Raw genomic sequence first — 15701 nt, 5'->3', positions numbered from 1 at the left:
ACTGTTTCTCTAGCTAAGGAAGTATGGAGAATATGGGATTCTCCAGTTCTAGCAAAAGACCTATATACCTATCATCTGTCCTCTGTCTGTTATTTATTTTAATGGAAGATGTACTAGCCAGTGAAATCATTACATTTACACAGGGCTCTAAGCCCTTCCAGATAAAGTCAAACTAATTGGAATTAGCTCAAGACTGATCTTTTGATCTTGTGTGAAAAGGGGCACTAACCAGTAGCTGATTTCAATGTGGGCAAGTAAGTGCAGGGTAATACATGTAGTTAGGTAATGATAATTCCTTCTCAGCTTTGTATGAAGGACTCTTACATCATAGTCATCCAGAAAAGGGATGTGTCGTATCTCTTCCAAGAAAGACTTAACCCAGTGTGCATTCTTGATGGCACCATCAAGAAGAGTTTGAAACTAAAAGAAGCAGACATTTTCTTTCCTTTGTAGGAAACTGTAGTCTGTCTGCTTAGCTCTGTTTTTTGTACCAGAACATATGAAATCAGACAAGGTAAAAAAAAAAAAAGGTATCTGAGGTAATTCAGAAGGCAGGAGAAGAGGAAAGAGTTGCTGTATGAGATAGATGGTATTCATTCACAGTTATGTTGCTGTTGTAGGATACCCATGAAAGCAGCCTGTTTTACTCACTAAATGTTTTCACTTAGAAAGGAAATGTCTCCTGTGTGCCAAAGAGCTATTTCAAAGCTTTTTATTTGATGTATTTAGACTTTTAAAAAATGTCTTCGTGAAGATTTATATGCCAAGAATTAATATTTGCTAAGTGAAGGCATTTAATATCAAATCTAAAAGAAACTGGCTTTGTTGAAGAGTATTCTTTTTAAATGGACAGATAAGATGTTTTTAATTTTGAGAAATAAAGTGTTCTGTATTAAAGTGATACACTATGTATGCAACAAGCATAGCTGCATGTGTTCTTCATGATTATAATATCACTTTACAGATAATATGAACGTTAAAGTAGAAAATCTGTGCCTACTCTTAACTTCATAATGACTGTCATCAGTGTGTTTCCCCCATTTTCCCCTGTGTAGTTACTTTTGGGAGGCATAATTGTAACATAGTTGGATAGAATGTCTCCTGTTTTCCTTTAACTTAGCACATCATGTTTTTACCTGTCACCTGTTTACTTGTTACTTTTCACAACTTGTAATCATTGCCTCTTGTTCAGTGAGTAGCTAGATCACAGTTTATTGTACTATTCCCCTCTGTGGCATAAAGGTTAAGTTTTTCTTCAGATATGTTATTCTGGAATGAACTTCTTGGCATATGTAACTTTTTCCATGTTTTGGATTATTTTTCTTAAGGTACATTACAAGATACAATCTTGGTCAAAGGGTTTCAATATTTGTCTCTTTGTACTTTTGCCAGTATATTTTTTAGAAGTTGTACTGTTTTATACTGTCTTCTCAGCATTGGATGAGTAGAGTAGTTTTACTCCATCCCTACCAATATTAGATAGTACTATTAAGATTTTTTTTCTCCTCCCCAAAATGGTTTTTTTTTTTTTGGCCATGCCTCGTGGCTTGAAATCCTATTTCTCCAACCAGAGATCAAACCTGGACTCTCAGCATTAAAAGTTCAGAGTCCTAACCACTGGACTGCCAGGGAATTCTGCCCAAAGGTACATTTTAAATTTCATTTTTTGATCATTATCAGGGCTGACCATTTTTCATGTGTTTGTTGTTCAGTTGCTAAGTGGTGTCCAACTCTTTGTGATCCCATGGACTGCAGCATGCCAGGCCTCCCTGTCCTTCACCATCTCCCGGAGTTCACCCAGGTTCATGTCCTTTGAATTGGTGATGCCATCCAACCATCTCATCCTCTGCCACCCACTTCTCCTTTTGCCTTCAGTTTTTCCCAGCATCAGGGTCTTTTCCAGTGAGTCAGGTGTTCGTGTCAGGTGGCCAAAGTACTGGAGCTTCAGCTCCAGTTGTGCAGCATTTTACAAACAAGATTAGTGAGGGCAGGAGAAGGGGGTGACAGAGGATGAGATGGTTGGATGGCATCATTGACTCAATGGGCATGAGTTTGAGCAAACTGTGGGAGATAGTGAAGGACAGGGTACCTGGCGTGCTACAGTCCATGGGGTCACAGAGTCAGACACGACTGAGTGACTAAACAACAAAACCCTCTGGCTAGAAGAGGCAGATGGGGGACTTCAAACTTTAATCATTGTATTTATACAATATCCTTTAATATATAACAAATTACATTTATGTTCTGTTGTTCTTTTGATCCAGGTGATAGCCCTGTGGGGTTAGTTCACAGCTCTTATTACTCACATTTTATATATACGGAAACACTTCACACTTGGCTCATATTTGTAAGGGAGAGAACCTTTGGTTGAAGCCTATATGTCAAGTAAGATGAACGTTTTTCACTACTGTACCAAGATAAGCAAGTTAAACTTGGGTCCAAAAGGGACAGCAAACCGGTGAAATGTTTTAACCTCTATAGATAACCTGGTCTTCACACTAACAGTCATACATGGATTAGACAGAACAAGGAGGGAGGTACTTAAGAAATTTGAAGGCCTCTCTACAGCCTTGAGGCCAGAGTGGAAGAGGCCAGTGCTCATATCCCACAGAAGACCCTCCCACAGTCCGTCAGACTGCTGCATCAGATTCAGTAGGGATTTGTGTGTCCTTTTGAGACATTTAGGATTATAATTTGTTGAACTGTTAGTCACCGTGGGGCCTGTTCTTTGTCTTGTTTTTTTAAATCATCATAGAAAGAAAAAGATAACAAGTGGAAAAGAGGGAGCGAACCAGCTCCAGAGAAAAAAATGGAACCTGTTGTTTTTGAGAAAGTGAAAATGGTAAGTGGGGGAAGTATGTGTGCTGTGTGGATGGGTTAGGGTGTGTTGACATGTGTGGAGGGGAGGAGATGGGAGGGGAGGGGTGGGGAGGGGGAGGGCTAGTTGAGAGCAAGCACATTGCACCATTGCACCTGGGCCTAAAAGAGGGCCACATTCAGATTAGATCACCCACTGCCATTTCTGCTGCCTTCCCATCGCCTTGTTGCTGCCTGACCTGCTCTGTCACACTGCCTTTGAAGTCCAGATGGGAGCTTGGGAACGGCACTTGTCCCCTCTGAGCAAGAGGCACGTTTCATGGCAGAATGCCAAGGCTCTGTGACACCTTCTGAGCAGATGCCACAGTAGTCCTTCTCTCCTTAGGCCTTCTGTACCTCATTTTCCTGTTGCTGTTAAGAACAGTCCAGAAGCCAGGCCATACTAATTCATTTTAAACCATCCCTTCTTGTATTCTCGCTCTGTCATAATGAAGTAGGCACCTTTCTTTTCCCACTGGACACCTTATGGCTGTGGTAGTAGATACCTAAGATGGAGCTTCCTGGGTGGGGCTAGTGGTAAAGAACCTGCCTGCCAGTGTAGGAGATGTAAGCGACAAGGGTTCAATCCCTGGGTCACAACTCTTAACAAAGGAGTTTGGAATCTTGGGAAAGAAGACGTTTTACTGTTTTCCTTCGAGAGCCTTTTAGCATCATTCTGAATCGTATTGTCTGCAGAACACAGTCCGTAGTGATATTGGCAGAGTGAATTAGGTAACCTATAAAATGAGTTCCCTTTTGGTATTAAAGGCTTTCTAATCACTGGGAGAAGTGTTGACCATTACCTTTTGTACCATCAGACACCTGCCTTTATTCTTTGCTTCTCCTGGGACCAAAATCTGCTGCTTCTGTTGGATACCCTGGTCTGTGGTTGTCTTGGTTTTGGAAAGATCTGTCTCTTTAGAAAGCCAGCCAAGTGCAGATGACAGTTTTGTTTTTCACTTTAGGTTTGATTTCTGCACTATGCCTTCTGATTTGGTTTTTTTCACACAACACTTCCTGAGTTCTGTTTCTTTGGTAACTCTCTTTGAATAACAGCATCCATGCCACAAGAATCCCTGTGGCTTTACGGTTGGAGAGGGGAATAGAGGCTTAAAAAACACCTGCTTATTTCTTTCTGTAACATATTTTAACCCTAGCCACAGAAAAAAGAAGATCCACAGCTACCTCGGAAAACCTCCCCGAAATCCAAAGCTCCTGTGGTGGATCTCTTGGGCCTTGGTAAGAGCTAGACTTTTCCACGCCTGTAATCTCACCAATGTTGATGAATCCTCTGTGATCCTGGGGAGGTAGTTAGAGATGGGGTTCTTCAGTTGGTGGCTTCATCACTAAGGTTGTTCCCGCCTATTCTTCCTGTTGTTTTACACCTAAGCAGTTGTTCTAAGAAGTGCTGACATTCTCTAGGGAGACAGTACAGTAATAGAGGAGTGGTTAAGTCCAGTACTGGTTAAGCATGGCCTTTGAAGCCAGAGTCCCAACTCTGCCACTTACTGTCTTTGTGATCTTGGGTAGCTTGCTCAGCCTCTCAACATTACTTTCCTCCTGTAGTGAGGATGATGAGTCTACATCAGAGATGTTGTTGGAAGGAGTAAATGAGATAATGCCTCTAAAGCTCTTAGCTCCTTGCCCCCACACACTGAGCATTCAGTAAGTGTTTGCAAGTTTCACTAGACCGGCACCTGTGAGCCCTGCCCACAACCCTTGTTTTCCAGGTGCATCCTGTTTCTGAGATGGCCCCTTACCTTGTGGTCATTTTCCTCCAAACTTTTGAAACCCTGAGCTAGTGGCTCTGCCCCTTTCAGAAATAGAGCCTATCTTACCTTTCATAGTACTGATGTCTGTACTTTGTTTCAGTCCATTCCCGCTGATTACTGGCTACTTCAGCTTCTAATGTCTGTACTTTTCATTTCTCTCTGAGAATAAATCCTACACAGCTTTGCCCCTCAAATAGCCAGAAGGGAGCCAGCCAGCTTCTTTGCAGTGGTGCTAATGTAGCCTTCAAGCCCAAGTTCCTCCTGTCCTCTGCCTGAGCTACAGGCTTTTCCAGTGTGTTCTCGGGAATCTTGTAAGATGCCTCCTCCAAGCTGTATGGTTCCAGAGCCTAGATTTCAGGGTCTGTGATTGGAGCATGTGGGCCTTCTCTACTTTGTGTCTGGAAGAGAAGAAAGGAATGGGCTTAATAAGCAGGGCTGCATTTTAACTTTGGTCTCTTTTTCCAGATGCTCCTGTATCCTGCTCCACTGCAAATGGTAAGACCAGTAATACCTTAGAGAAGGATTTAGATCTTTTGGCCTCTGTTTCATCTCCCTCTTCTTCGGTTTCCAGAAAGGTGAGTCTTGTGGGTGCCTCAGGAGGAAAGAGCATTCTGTAAAGGGTGCTTTTGATAACTTTAATCCTGGAATCAAGTCATGCATTCTTGGTGGAGTTTGACTTTGGTTTTCTTGATTCTTCCTTAACCCTGTCATCTCTGTTACAGCCTACTCATTCCATTTTGTCTCTTGCCCAAAAAGAGTGGGCCCTTTATGTGAACTTCTGTTGAAGATGTGTCACGTTGTAAAGGCTAATCCTATAAGTCAGCTCCTCAGCCTGAGTTATTTCCAGAGAGTTTGTAAATAGGAAAGTCTTGAAACCGTCAGTGACTCCCATTTGTGGAATACCAGCTGTGTACACTAGGCGCAGTGCTAGGTGATTTTGTGTATTTCACTTATGATTTAAAATATTCACCACAATCCTGCAAAATGGGTCTTCTGGATGAGGAAAGAGTTCAGAAAAGTTACATGACTAGCCTCTCGTTACACAACCAGTAAACAGTGGTACTGGGATCTTAGTTCCCTCTGACTGCATCATTTGTAGGTAATTTTAATTTGTTAGTTTTTCACCAAATCACATTGTTTTGCTAAGGAGCAAAGAATTGTACCAGAGCTTAACTATCAGGTATTTCCAGATGTTTGTATGGTAAAAGAGTCAGGAAGCTACTAACTCGAGCCATGTTTTCTCATGGCAAATGTTAGAAGCAGCAGAGAGACAAGGGATGTCCTTACAGAGAACCCCAGGGGGACCATTCCAATTCCTCCCTGCCCTTTGTCCTAAGGTTGTAGGTTCCATGCCAGCCCCAGGGAGTGCTGGCTCAGTTCCGGAAAACCTGAACCTGTTTCCAGAGCCAGGGAGCAAATCAGAAGAAACAAGCAAGAAGCAGCTGTCTAAAGACTCCATCCTGTCACTGTATGGATCCCAGACGCCTCAGATGCCCACCCAAGGTAGAGTTCATAGGGGTCACGGCAGTGTGCCAGGTAGAAACGGGAGGGCTTCCATGCAGGAATTATTTCTTGTGCCAGGGGCCCTGACATCATACTCCAAACAAGCCTGAACATGACTTTTCTTGTGAAGCCACTGAGTATCAGGAGATGGATATTAATGTAACTCAGAGCTGTGCTTCTGTGGGGTCTGGCCTCTCTGAAGCCTGACTCGGGGTCTGGATCTGGACCCCTAAAGGGGAAGTGCCTGGGTCTGCAGCCCACTGGAAGCCAGAGCAAGTCTTGTAGAGAATCTGTCTGAGGAATTCTAGCTGGAAGGAGTAGCTGGAAGGAGCGTTTGGACTGACCTCGTGTGCGTTCCCCTTTCACAGATCTGTGTGTCTGTTCTCTTGGCAGCAATGTTCATGGCTCCTGCTCAGATGGCGTATCCCACTGCCTACCCCAGCTTCCCTGGGGTTACACCTCCCAGCAGCCTAATGGGGAGCATGATGCCCCCACCAGTAGGCATGGTAGCTCAGCCGGGAGCTTCTGGGATGGTTGCCCCAATGGCCATGCCTGCAGGCTATATGGGGGGCATGCAGGCCTCCATGATGGGTGTGCCAAACGGAATGATGACCACCCAGCAGGCCAGCTACATGGCAGGCATGGCAGCTATGCCCCAGACTATGTATGGGGTTCAGCCAGCTCAGCAGCTGCAGTGGAACCTAACTCAGGTAAGCTGCTCCGTTTCACTCAGGACAAGAGTTCTGAGCCTCCCTCAAGGCCGTCTCACTTAGTGTCTGCCCCCTTATCCTTTGAATCCTTATAGTGTAAATGAGATATCGCCAGAGACATTCTTGGGTTTGCTTCATTTATTTATTTATTTTAACAGAAGGTCTATCTAACCTCAGACTTTCTGAGGCATTTTGGGTTCCTGAAGAATAAGGGTAATTACCTAATTCTAGAACTCTCCACACAGTCATCAAAACAAAACAACCTGTACAGATAAAGAAGAGGTGGCAATAAAAGCACCCGTAAGCAATGACTGTCGCATCTAATAGAATACTACAAACCTCAAATTACATGATTATAGACACCGAAATTCAGGGCTTCCCTGGTGGCTCAGTGGTAAAGAATTTGCCTGCCAAGGCAAGAGACACGGGTTCAATCCCTGGTCCAGGAAGATCCCACATCCCGAGGAGCAACTGAGGCCATGTGCCACAACTATTGAGCATGAGCTGTAACGTCCAGGAAGTGCAACTACTGAGCCCCAGTGCCGCAAGTACTGAGGCCTGTGCGCTCTGGAGTCTGTGCTCTGCTACAAGAGAAGCCACAGCGGTGGGAAGCCTGCACGCTGCAACTAGAGGGTAGCACTGCTCGCAGCTAGAGAAAAGCCCTCATAGCACCAAAGACCCAGCACAGCCAAAAATAAATAAACGTTTAAAAACACCGAAATCAAGCAGAGCCAGCACAACAGAGAGACCGTGTGAAAAGAGGAGAAGGAGCAGGGGGCTAGAGGTGACAGAGCATGGATAAAACACCCCCAAGAAAGAGAAAGCCCTGCCCTGATTAGAGACGTGCTGAGAAGTGTTCTGAGACCTGGTGGAGTATAACTCTGTTACTTGGAGAATCAAAAACAAAGGACTTGAAATAGATAGGACTATAGGGGGTAGCTTTGGCAAAGCATTGTTTCTAGGAGAGATGAGGATGACTTAGAATGAGGGGGTGCTCTTTGGAGACCTTGTGGTGAAGAAGTAAGAAGTGAGAATCACAAAATCAGATCTACCATCCTCTTCCCCACCAAACAGTCATTTCACTTTACTAACGGAAGAGGGTGCTCTTGAACTAAGAAATGTAGTAAGTCTCCCCAGATCCTTTTCACCTGTGCTGATTCAGAAAAATAAGGTTCTACAAAGAATCTGCCTGCCAATGTAGGAGATGCAAGAGATGAGGGGTTTATCCCTGGGTGGAGAAGATTCCCTGGAGGAGGAAATGGCAACCTACTCCAGTATTCTTGCCTGGAAAATTCCATGGACAGGGAAGCCCGAGGGGCTGCAGTTCATGGGGTCACAAAGAGCCAGACACGACTGAACATGCATACACACACAAAATAAACAGAAAGTAGCAAGTGACATTTATGCAAAACTATTATGAGAAGACAATAGAAAACAAAGTCTAACATTTTGAGAAATGAAAATTCTTTCTCCAAAACCAGTCACGAAGTAGAAGAAAACTGTTACACAATCCTGAATTAAGTGTCCTCAGCAGCAGCAGTAACAAACACTTGCAGGTAAGACAAAACAGCTTGAATCAAAAAGTGAAAAGCTTAGAACCAAAATGGACCAATAACTGGAAGCTGTGAAATGAAAGTTTACTGAACTCAAGAAGCAAATTGAGAAACGACACAATTATCTTAAAAATAGACTGAATTACAAGTTAGTCAGAGGAGAATAGATTCAACTGAAAATATATTTGGCATAGAGGAAAGGCATGAAGTAGCTCAGAGAAAAGAAACTAAATATAGAGAGCACTAAAAAGAATCAGAAAGAAAGAACTTAAGCAAAGAAGATCTAACATAAATATGTTTGTTTGGCGACCCCCAAAGGTGGCACTAGTGCTGAAGAACCTGCCTGCCAATGCAGGTTCTCTTATGTCTGGGAAGGTCCCCCGGAGGAGGGCATGGCAGCCCACTCCAGTATTCTTGCCTGGAGAATCCCATGCATGGACAGAGGAGCGTGGAGGACTACAGTCCATAGGGTCACAAAGAGTCGGACACGACTGAAGAGACTTAGCACTCACACAAAGAAGAAAGATAAAATAGAACAGGATTAAAAATTTAAAACTTAATATAAGAACATTTCCTAGAAATAAAAGACTTGAATATAATGTTGAAAGAAACTACTGTGTATGAATCTGGAAGAACTGACTCAAAATGGTCACCTCGAACATATCCCAGTAAAGTTTTAGGCTTTGTATGATAAGAAAAAAAATCCATGAGTCCATATTTTTTAAAAAATGGGTGTGGGATAGAGGGAGAGAAAGCCTTCTTTGCAGAAGAATGACAACTAATAATTATAGAAAGAACAGGGTATTCACATATTTGCAAAGATATACCCTTCAGATTACTTAGTAATTACAATGAAAGGACATATGATGGATACAACCTTAGATAAGTGATCAAACATAAAATTGTCAACAGTGGGACACATTAGTTTTATGCGTTTCTTGGTATCTTGTACTAAGAAGGATATAATATCACTTACATAGAATCTTGGGGGTCTTCCCTGGTGTTCCAGTGGTTAAAATTTCACTTTCCAATGCAGGGGGTGTGGGTTTGATCCCTAGTTGGGGAAGCTAAGATTCCACATGCCTCACATGCCAAAAAACCAAAATATAAAACAGAAGCAGTATTGTAACAAATTCAATAGACTTTAAAAGTAGTCCACATCAAAAAATATATATATTAGAATTTTTGCCAAAAATATCTAACTTGGATCCAATTATAAGAAAACATGAGATAAATCTAAATTAAAGGATTTTGTCTAAAATAACTGGCCTGGATTCTTCAAATGGTGTTAGGAAAAAATGGCGGGGAAACTCCTCTAGGTTAAAGGAGGCTAAAGAGATGAAAAATGAAATATAATGTATATTAGAATATAGTATAATGTGAAATATCTTGAACATGTTCATTGTATTGTGATTCTAGGAAAGTCTTCTTTCATATGAGACCTAAGAGTCAGACTCTTTGCAACCCCTTGGACTGTAGCCCACCAGGCTCCTCTGTCCATGGGATTTCCCAGGCAAGGATACTGGAATGGGCTGCCATTTCCTTGTCCAGGGGATCTTTGTCTCCTGCATTGACAGGCCAGTTTTTTTTTTTTTACCACTAGCACCACCTGGGAAGCTTCCTATGAGATGCCTCCTGACTTATTAAGAGGTGAAACGTCACAATATCTGCAATTTTCAATGTCTATCAAAATTTTTTTAAAGCTGATACATATGTATATATCAAAGATAAAATAAAGCAAAAATGTTACCAGTTGTTGAATTTAAGGAAAGATGTATGGGTGTCATTACCCTAATCTTTCAACCTTTCTGTAAATCTGAAATTTTCTTTAAAAGTTGGTGGAAGAAAAAAAGTTAGCCTTTCTCCTAAAGGAAAAGATCTTATACAGAAAATGTACCAGACTTGGGAAATTTAAGTCATTTTTCTTTGATAAATAGTTTTGTCTGTTCACTGCCAGGAGCCAGTCTTTTAATCAAATTCCTAGAGGAGCATCAACCCCACCCAGGCCTGATGCCACCAACCCTTTTCTCCCAGCAACTTGCTTTCTCATACTGTGAAGACATGTTGGTCTTTTTTTTCTGCCTGCCTTTGTTCTTTCTGAAAAGTCCAGTTTCCTTTTCTTTGTCTTCTCTCTACTGGAGCATGCACAGCACTTTCCCTGACACTCTGGATAATGACTTTGCTGGAGAAAAGACAGGAGTGCTGGCTGGCTGGGGGCTTCTCTTTATACTCTCAGGGTTGGCTCCAGCCAGTTCACAATAGGCCCCTTCTTTTCAGAATGAGAGTGGAAAGGAAACAGAATAACCTCCTGTGCCGCTTTTATGTCAGCTCACTCCAGGATTCCCCCTTCCCCTCCCTGAGCATTAGTCTCAGACAGCATCTCCCTTTGGCAGAGGCCTCCATCGTCATGGTCTGGTGTCCCCGGAATGATCTGTGCAGGTTCAGGACAGTTCTGTCCACGACAGAGCTCCCCTTTGTCTCACTCTCCTCTCCCCGCAGGCGGAAGGACTTCTTCCCGCCCTTTGCTCTAATTGGCCCCGTGCCCACCGCCTGTCTGAAAGCCTCCTCTCTCCCTTTCAGATGACCCAGCAGATGGCCGGGATGAGCTTCTGTGGCACCAACGGCATGCTGAGCTATGGACAGTCCATGAACGGTGGGAATGGACAGGCAGCAAATCAGACGCTCAGCCCTCAGATGTGGAAATAGGAACAGCACACCTGGATGACTACCACTCTCCCCATCGCCCGGTCTCCCTGTGTTTCCTCTTTCCCCATCCCCCTCTCCTACTTCTCTCTGTTTGGTTTAGAAGTCACTCGGTCCGGGTCACTTAGCACTTGGCATCCTGCCTAGCCCAGCCGCATCGCAAACCTGCAGACCTCTCTGTTGCTTGTCCCCCAGCTGTCCTGATTCCGTCCCCAGCCTCAGCCCAGGTTCTCTGCTGGCAGCCGCACCTTAGGAGCCGTTGGCAGAAGGCACTTAGACGGCAGGATAGATGTGCACACCTCTGAGCACCTGTCCCACAGGGTGGAACTTCTGTCAGACTCAGAAAGGTCTGTAGGGGATGTATTTTAGGCAAAGAGGGGAGAGTTTAGAGGTCCTTCTATATGTGATGGTAAGTTATTGGGTTGACCAAAAGAATGTTTTGGCCAACCCAGTATTTCCATAGGTTTAAATTTTGGGGGTGAGAAAGGCATCATGCTCCCCTGATTTATGGAAATTAAGGAAGTACTGAAATCGAATTAAAACAGTCTTAGAGCGGTTTGGCCCCAGCCCTGGGGCAAGGATGAGCAAAAATCTGACTCTACTTCACGCTGAATTGTTTCCTGGATCTGAGACTTCAGGACTTGCTGCTTCGGTCAGCCTTTCGTAGCACCAAAGACTCTTCAAAGGTCCCACACGAAGACACACACCCCGCTCCCTGCCTTCATCCGGTAGGATCTGGCTCTGTGGCTGGAGGACCAGCCCCTCCAGTGGGAATGCAGAGCTTAACATGTGTACGCTTGTGTGCGTGTGTGGATTCCATCTCCCACTCTCTCCCCGTCTGCGCTGGGTATTTTTGTTTTTGTTTTTTTGGTTTTAGGTTTACAACAGAGAGGAGTTAATTTATCAACAGCCTAAAACTGTTGCCAGTTTTTCTTTAGTTAAAAAAAAAAAATTTACCATCTCATTGGTAGCTCCCTTCCTCCTTTCCCCTCTCCGACCGGCCAGTCGCTGTTTCATACTGGTGTGTCCAGGCTGCCCTGCGCCCCCATCTGTCCAGGTGTATGAGGCAGGACGCCTGGGCAGCCTTCCTCTCAGTCATCGTTCACCCCACTTGAAAATTAAAACAAGAAAACGTTGCTTAAAAGATTTCATCTGTGGGAACCACAACTCCTGGTTGCCTTTCTCCTGTGTATGTGTAAATTCCTTAATAAATATTACAGGGAAGCACTGCTCGCTCATTCTCACCGTGTGTCACTCGTGGAGGAGGGTGAGTCCCACCCAGGTTTTCTGCTTTCCAGGGGCAGTTCCCTCACTTTCTGTATTTTGAAAAACGATTACATTTAGAATGGATAAACAAGGTCCTACTATAGCATAGGAAACTATAGCCAGTCTCCTGGGATAAACCAGAATGGAAAAGAATATTTAGAAAAGAATGTAAATATATATGTGTGTGTGTGTGTGTGTGTGTGTATAACTGAGTCACTTTTCTGTACAGCAGAGATTGGCACAACATTGTAAATCAACTGTATTTTAATTAAACAAAGAACAACTGCATAGGGAGCATACCCAAGGGCCAGGTCAAGACTCAGGCAGTCAGAAAGGTGACCTTTTCCCAGTGGAATCTAGAGTTGTGAGGGAGTGGATTCTGGACGTCTGTAAGGGCTGGAGTTCCGGACCATCGGAACTCATCGGAACTAGAAGTACCCCCCACAATAGAAAAACTGAGGCCCCTCCCCCTTTCCTTCCTTCGAGTACACCTTTTGAATACTTCCGGGTATGAGAGGATAGCACAATGACTCAGAAAGCGCTGAACCAGGCTGCCAGTGTTCATATCCCTTCTCACTCTGTGACCTGGCTACTAAAGCCCTGTGTATCAGTGTAAAATGGGGCTTGTGTAAAATGAAGCAATTCCTGTGGTACATTTAGCACACAGAGCACTTTGCCTGCAAATGTTAGCAAATATTATGTGCCAGGCCTATGTCAATTCATTCAACAAGTGTTTAAAGAAAGCTTTCAATGTGCCCAGCACTGTCTTAGGCTCTGGAATAAAACAGTGAATCAAAACTCCCTGAACTCATGGGATGGTGTGGGTAGGAGAGATGGACAATAAACAAGTAAATGAACGATCTGATTTTGGGTGGTAATAATACCAGGTAAGACAAGATTAGGGGAGAGGGTGGGTATGGGACCGTTTGAGTGGAGCAGTCAGAAGGAGGTTACATTTCAACTGAGACCTGAATAAGGAGCCAGTTGTGTGGAGATCTGTAAAAAGAGCAGAGCAAAGGTTGACGTCTGCACTGAAAATGGTTTGGTGGAGGTATTGGGTTGAGAGTCACCAGAGTGTGGATGGTATATAAAGCCTTGAGACCAGGTGAAGTCGTCTAAGGAGAAAGCGTGAAGAGAAGACTGAGCCTTAAGGTTCATCAGCTTTTAGAATTTGAAGAGATAAGAAAAAACATTTTGAAGAGAAAAAAAATGAATCACAGTCCCTGCTCTTAAGACGCTCACAGAGTCATGGGGCAACAGACTGAATCTCTTAGACATGCTTTATGGGAGCTAGGAAGGTCGGGGAAACCTTCCTAAGGACAGAGGCACTTGAGCTGAGTCCTGGGGGCAAGTTAGCAGTTAACAATCGAGTGGTGTGGAGCGGGGAGAATAGTCCAGGCAGATTGTACCATGTGATCAGAGAGAGAGACCTGCAAAACCACAGAACATTCCAAGAAGCACAGGCAGTTCTCTGTTTCTAAGGTCTGGTATTAGTCAAGGTGTCATGAGAGGTGGGACCTCGCTGGGGTTGGACCAGATCACGGGGGGCTTCCTGCAGCCCAGGAATGAGTTTAGCCTCAACTGTGGTAAACAGTGGAGTGACACAATCAGATTTGGGATTCAGGCAGCTCACTCTTGCCTTGCTGACAACATGTTTGAGAAACAAGACCAGATCTAGGGGACCAGAGAAGGGCAAGAGCTGAATAAGGACCAAGTTATTAGGGGGTAGGAAAAATGAAGCAGCTCAGAACAGCATCTCATGAGGCACACGAGATGCTAACAGGTGCAGCACAAAAACGCTAAAATAAGCTTGGGAAAGATTGCATGTCATATCAACTCTTGTACATCTAGAATATAAATATCCAAGTAGAAATGGCTCTGAAAAGTTCTGTGGTAAAGACGTTTTAAAGAAAAGTTAGTAGATTATATTTTTTAGAGCAGTTTTAGGTTCACAACAAAATGGAGCAGAAAGTATAGAGTTCCCAAACACCTCTGTCCCTCACCTAGCCTCCTCCACTTTTGACATTCTGCACCAGAGGAGTACATTTGATACAATGAACCCATAGCAACAGATCGGATCATCCAAAATCCATAATTTACATTAAGGTTCGTTCTGGTGTTGTGTAATCTATGGGTTTTGGCAAAGGTACAATGACATGTAGCCATCATTACAGTATCATACAGAGTCGTTTCACATCTTGCAAATCCGCTGTGCTCTGCCTCTCCATGCCTCGCTCCCCCATAACTCCTGGAAGCTACTGATTTTTTTTTTCACTGTCTCCATAGTTTGGGCTCTTCCAGAATGTCATATACCTAGAATCATACTGTTTGTGGCCTTTTTCAGATTGATTGCTTTCACTTAGTAATATGCATTTTTGTCTTTTCATGGCTTGATAGCTCATTTCTTTTTAGTGCTGGATAATATTTCGGTGTCTGAATGTACCATAATTTATTTGAATCTATTCACTTACTGAAGGACATCTTGATTGCTTCCAAGTTTCGGCAATTATAAATAAAGTTGCTATAAACATCTGTGTGCAGGTTTTTGTGTAGACATAATTTCCAATTCCTTTGAGTAATTACCAGGGAACATGGCTATTGGATCATATGATAAGTGTATATTTAGTTTTGTAAGAAAGTGTCTTCCAAAGCGGCTGAACCATTTGCATTCCTAGCAGAGATAAGTGAGTCCCTATCGCTCTGCATCCTTGCCAGCACTTGGTGTTCTCACTGTTTGGGGATTCAGGCCATTCTAATAGGTGTGTGGTGGTATCTCACTGCTGTTTTAATTTATAATTACCTAACACATAATGTTGAGTATCTTTTCATATGTTTGTTTGCCATCTGTATACCTTGAGTAGATTAAGTTTAAGAACTGTTTATTAAAAGAGTAGAAAAGTTTATCTCAGAGTAAGGGAAAATATCTTTTTATTTATTCCTGGCTGTACTGGGTCTTCGTTGCTGCTAACAGGCTTTCTCTGGTTGCAGTGAGTGTGGGCTTCTCATCGCAGTGGGTTTCTGTTGCAGAGAGCAGGCTCTAGAGCATGCTGGCTTCGGCTCAGTGGTTCTGGCGCATGGGCTTAATTGTCCCAAGGCATTGTGGAATCCGCCCAGACCAGGGATAGAACCCGTGTTCCCTGCCTTGGTTGGTGGATTCTTAACCACAGGACCACTAGGGAAGTCCCCCTGGGCATATTATAAATAGATAATGCTTAACATTATATTAGGGTATTCCCAGGTGGTTCAGTGGTAAAGAATCCACCTGCCAATGCAGGAGACACAGGAGACGTGGATTCAATCCCTGGGTCTGTAAGATCCCCTGGAGGAGGAAATGGCAA

At 43.6% G+C, this 15701-nt stretch overlaps 1 protein-coding gene across 2 annotated transcripts in view; it reads left to right on the top strand.

The window, feature by feature from the left end:
- The window catches only part of SMAP2 (small ArfGAP2), a 46745-nt gene extending 34416 nt beyond the window's left edge, over positions 1–12329 (top strand). For both annotated transcript variants that reach the window (XM_043876619.1, XM_043876621.1), the window contains exons 5-10: positions 2756–2842; positions 4014–4095; positions 5094–5203; positions 5966–6131; positions 6525–6841; positions 10975–12329. In XM_043876619.1, coding sequence (XP_043732554.1) covers positions 2756–2842; positions 4014–4095; positions 5094–5203; positions 5966–6131; positions 6525–6841; positions 10975–11100 — 888 coding nt within the window. In that variant the 3' untranslated portion in view covers positions 11101–12329. The remainder of the gene's footprint in view (positions 1–2755; positions 2843–4013; positions 4096–5093; positions 5204–5965; positions 6132–6524; positions 6842–10974) is intronic.
- The last annotated feature ends 3372 nt before the right edge of the window (positions 12330–15701 follow it).

This window comes from Cervus elaphus, chromosome 20 (genome assembly GCF_910594005.1).
Source record: "Cervus elaphus chromosome 20, mCerEla1.1, whole genome shotgun sequence".
In the NCBI taxonomy this organism is placed as follows: Eukaryota; Metazoa; Chordata; class Mammalia; order Artiodactyla; family Cervidae; genus Cervus; species Cervus elaphus.
Note: the sequence above shows the minus strand (reverse complement) of the source record. Positions and strands in the feature narration are given on the sequence as shown.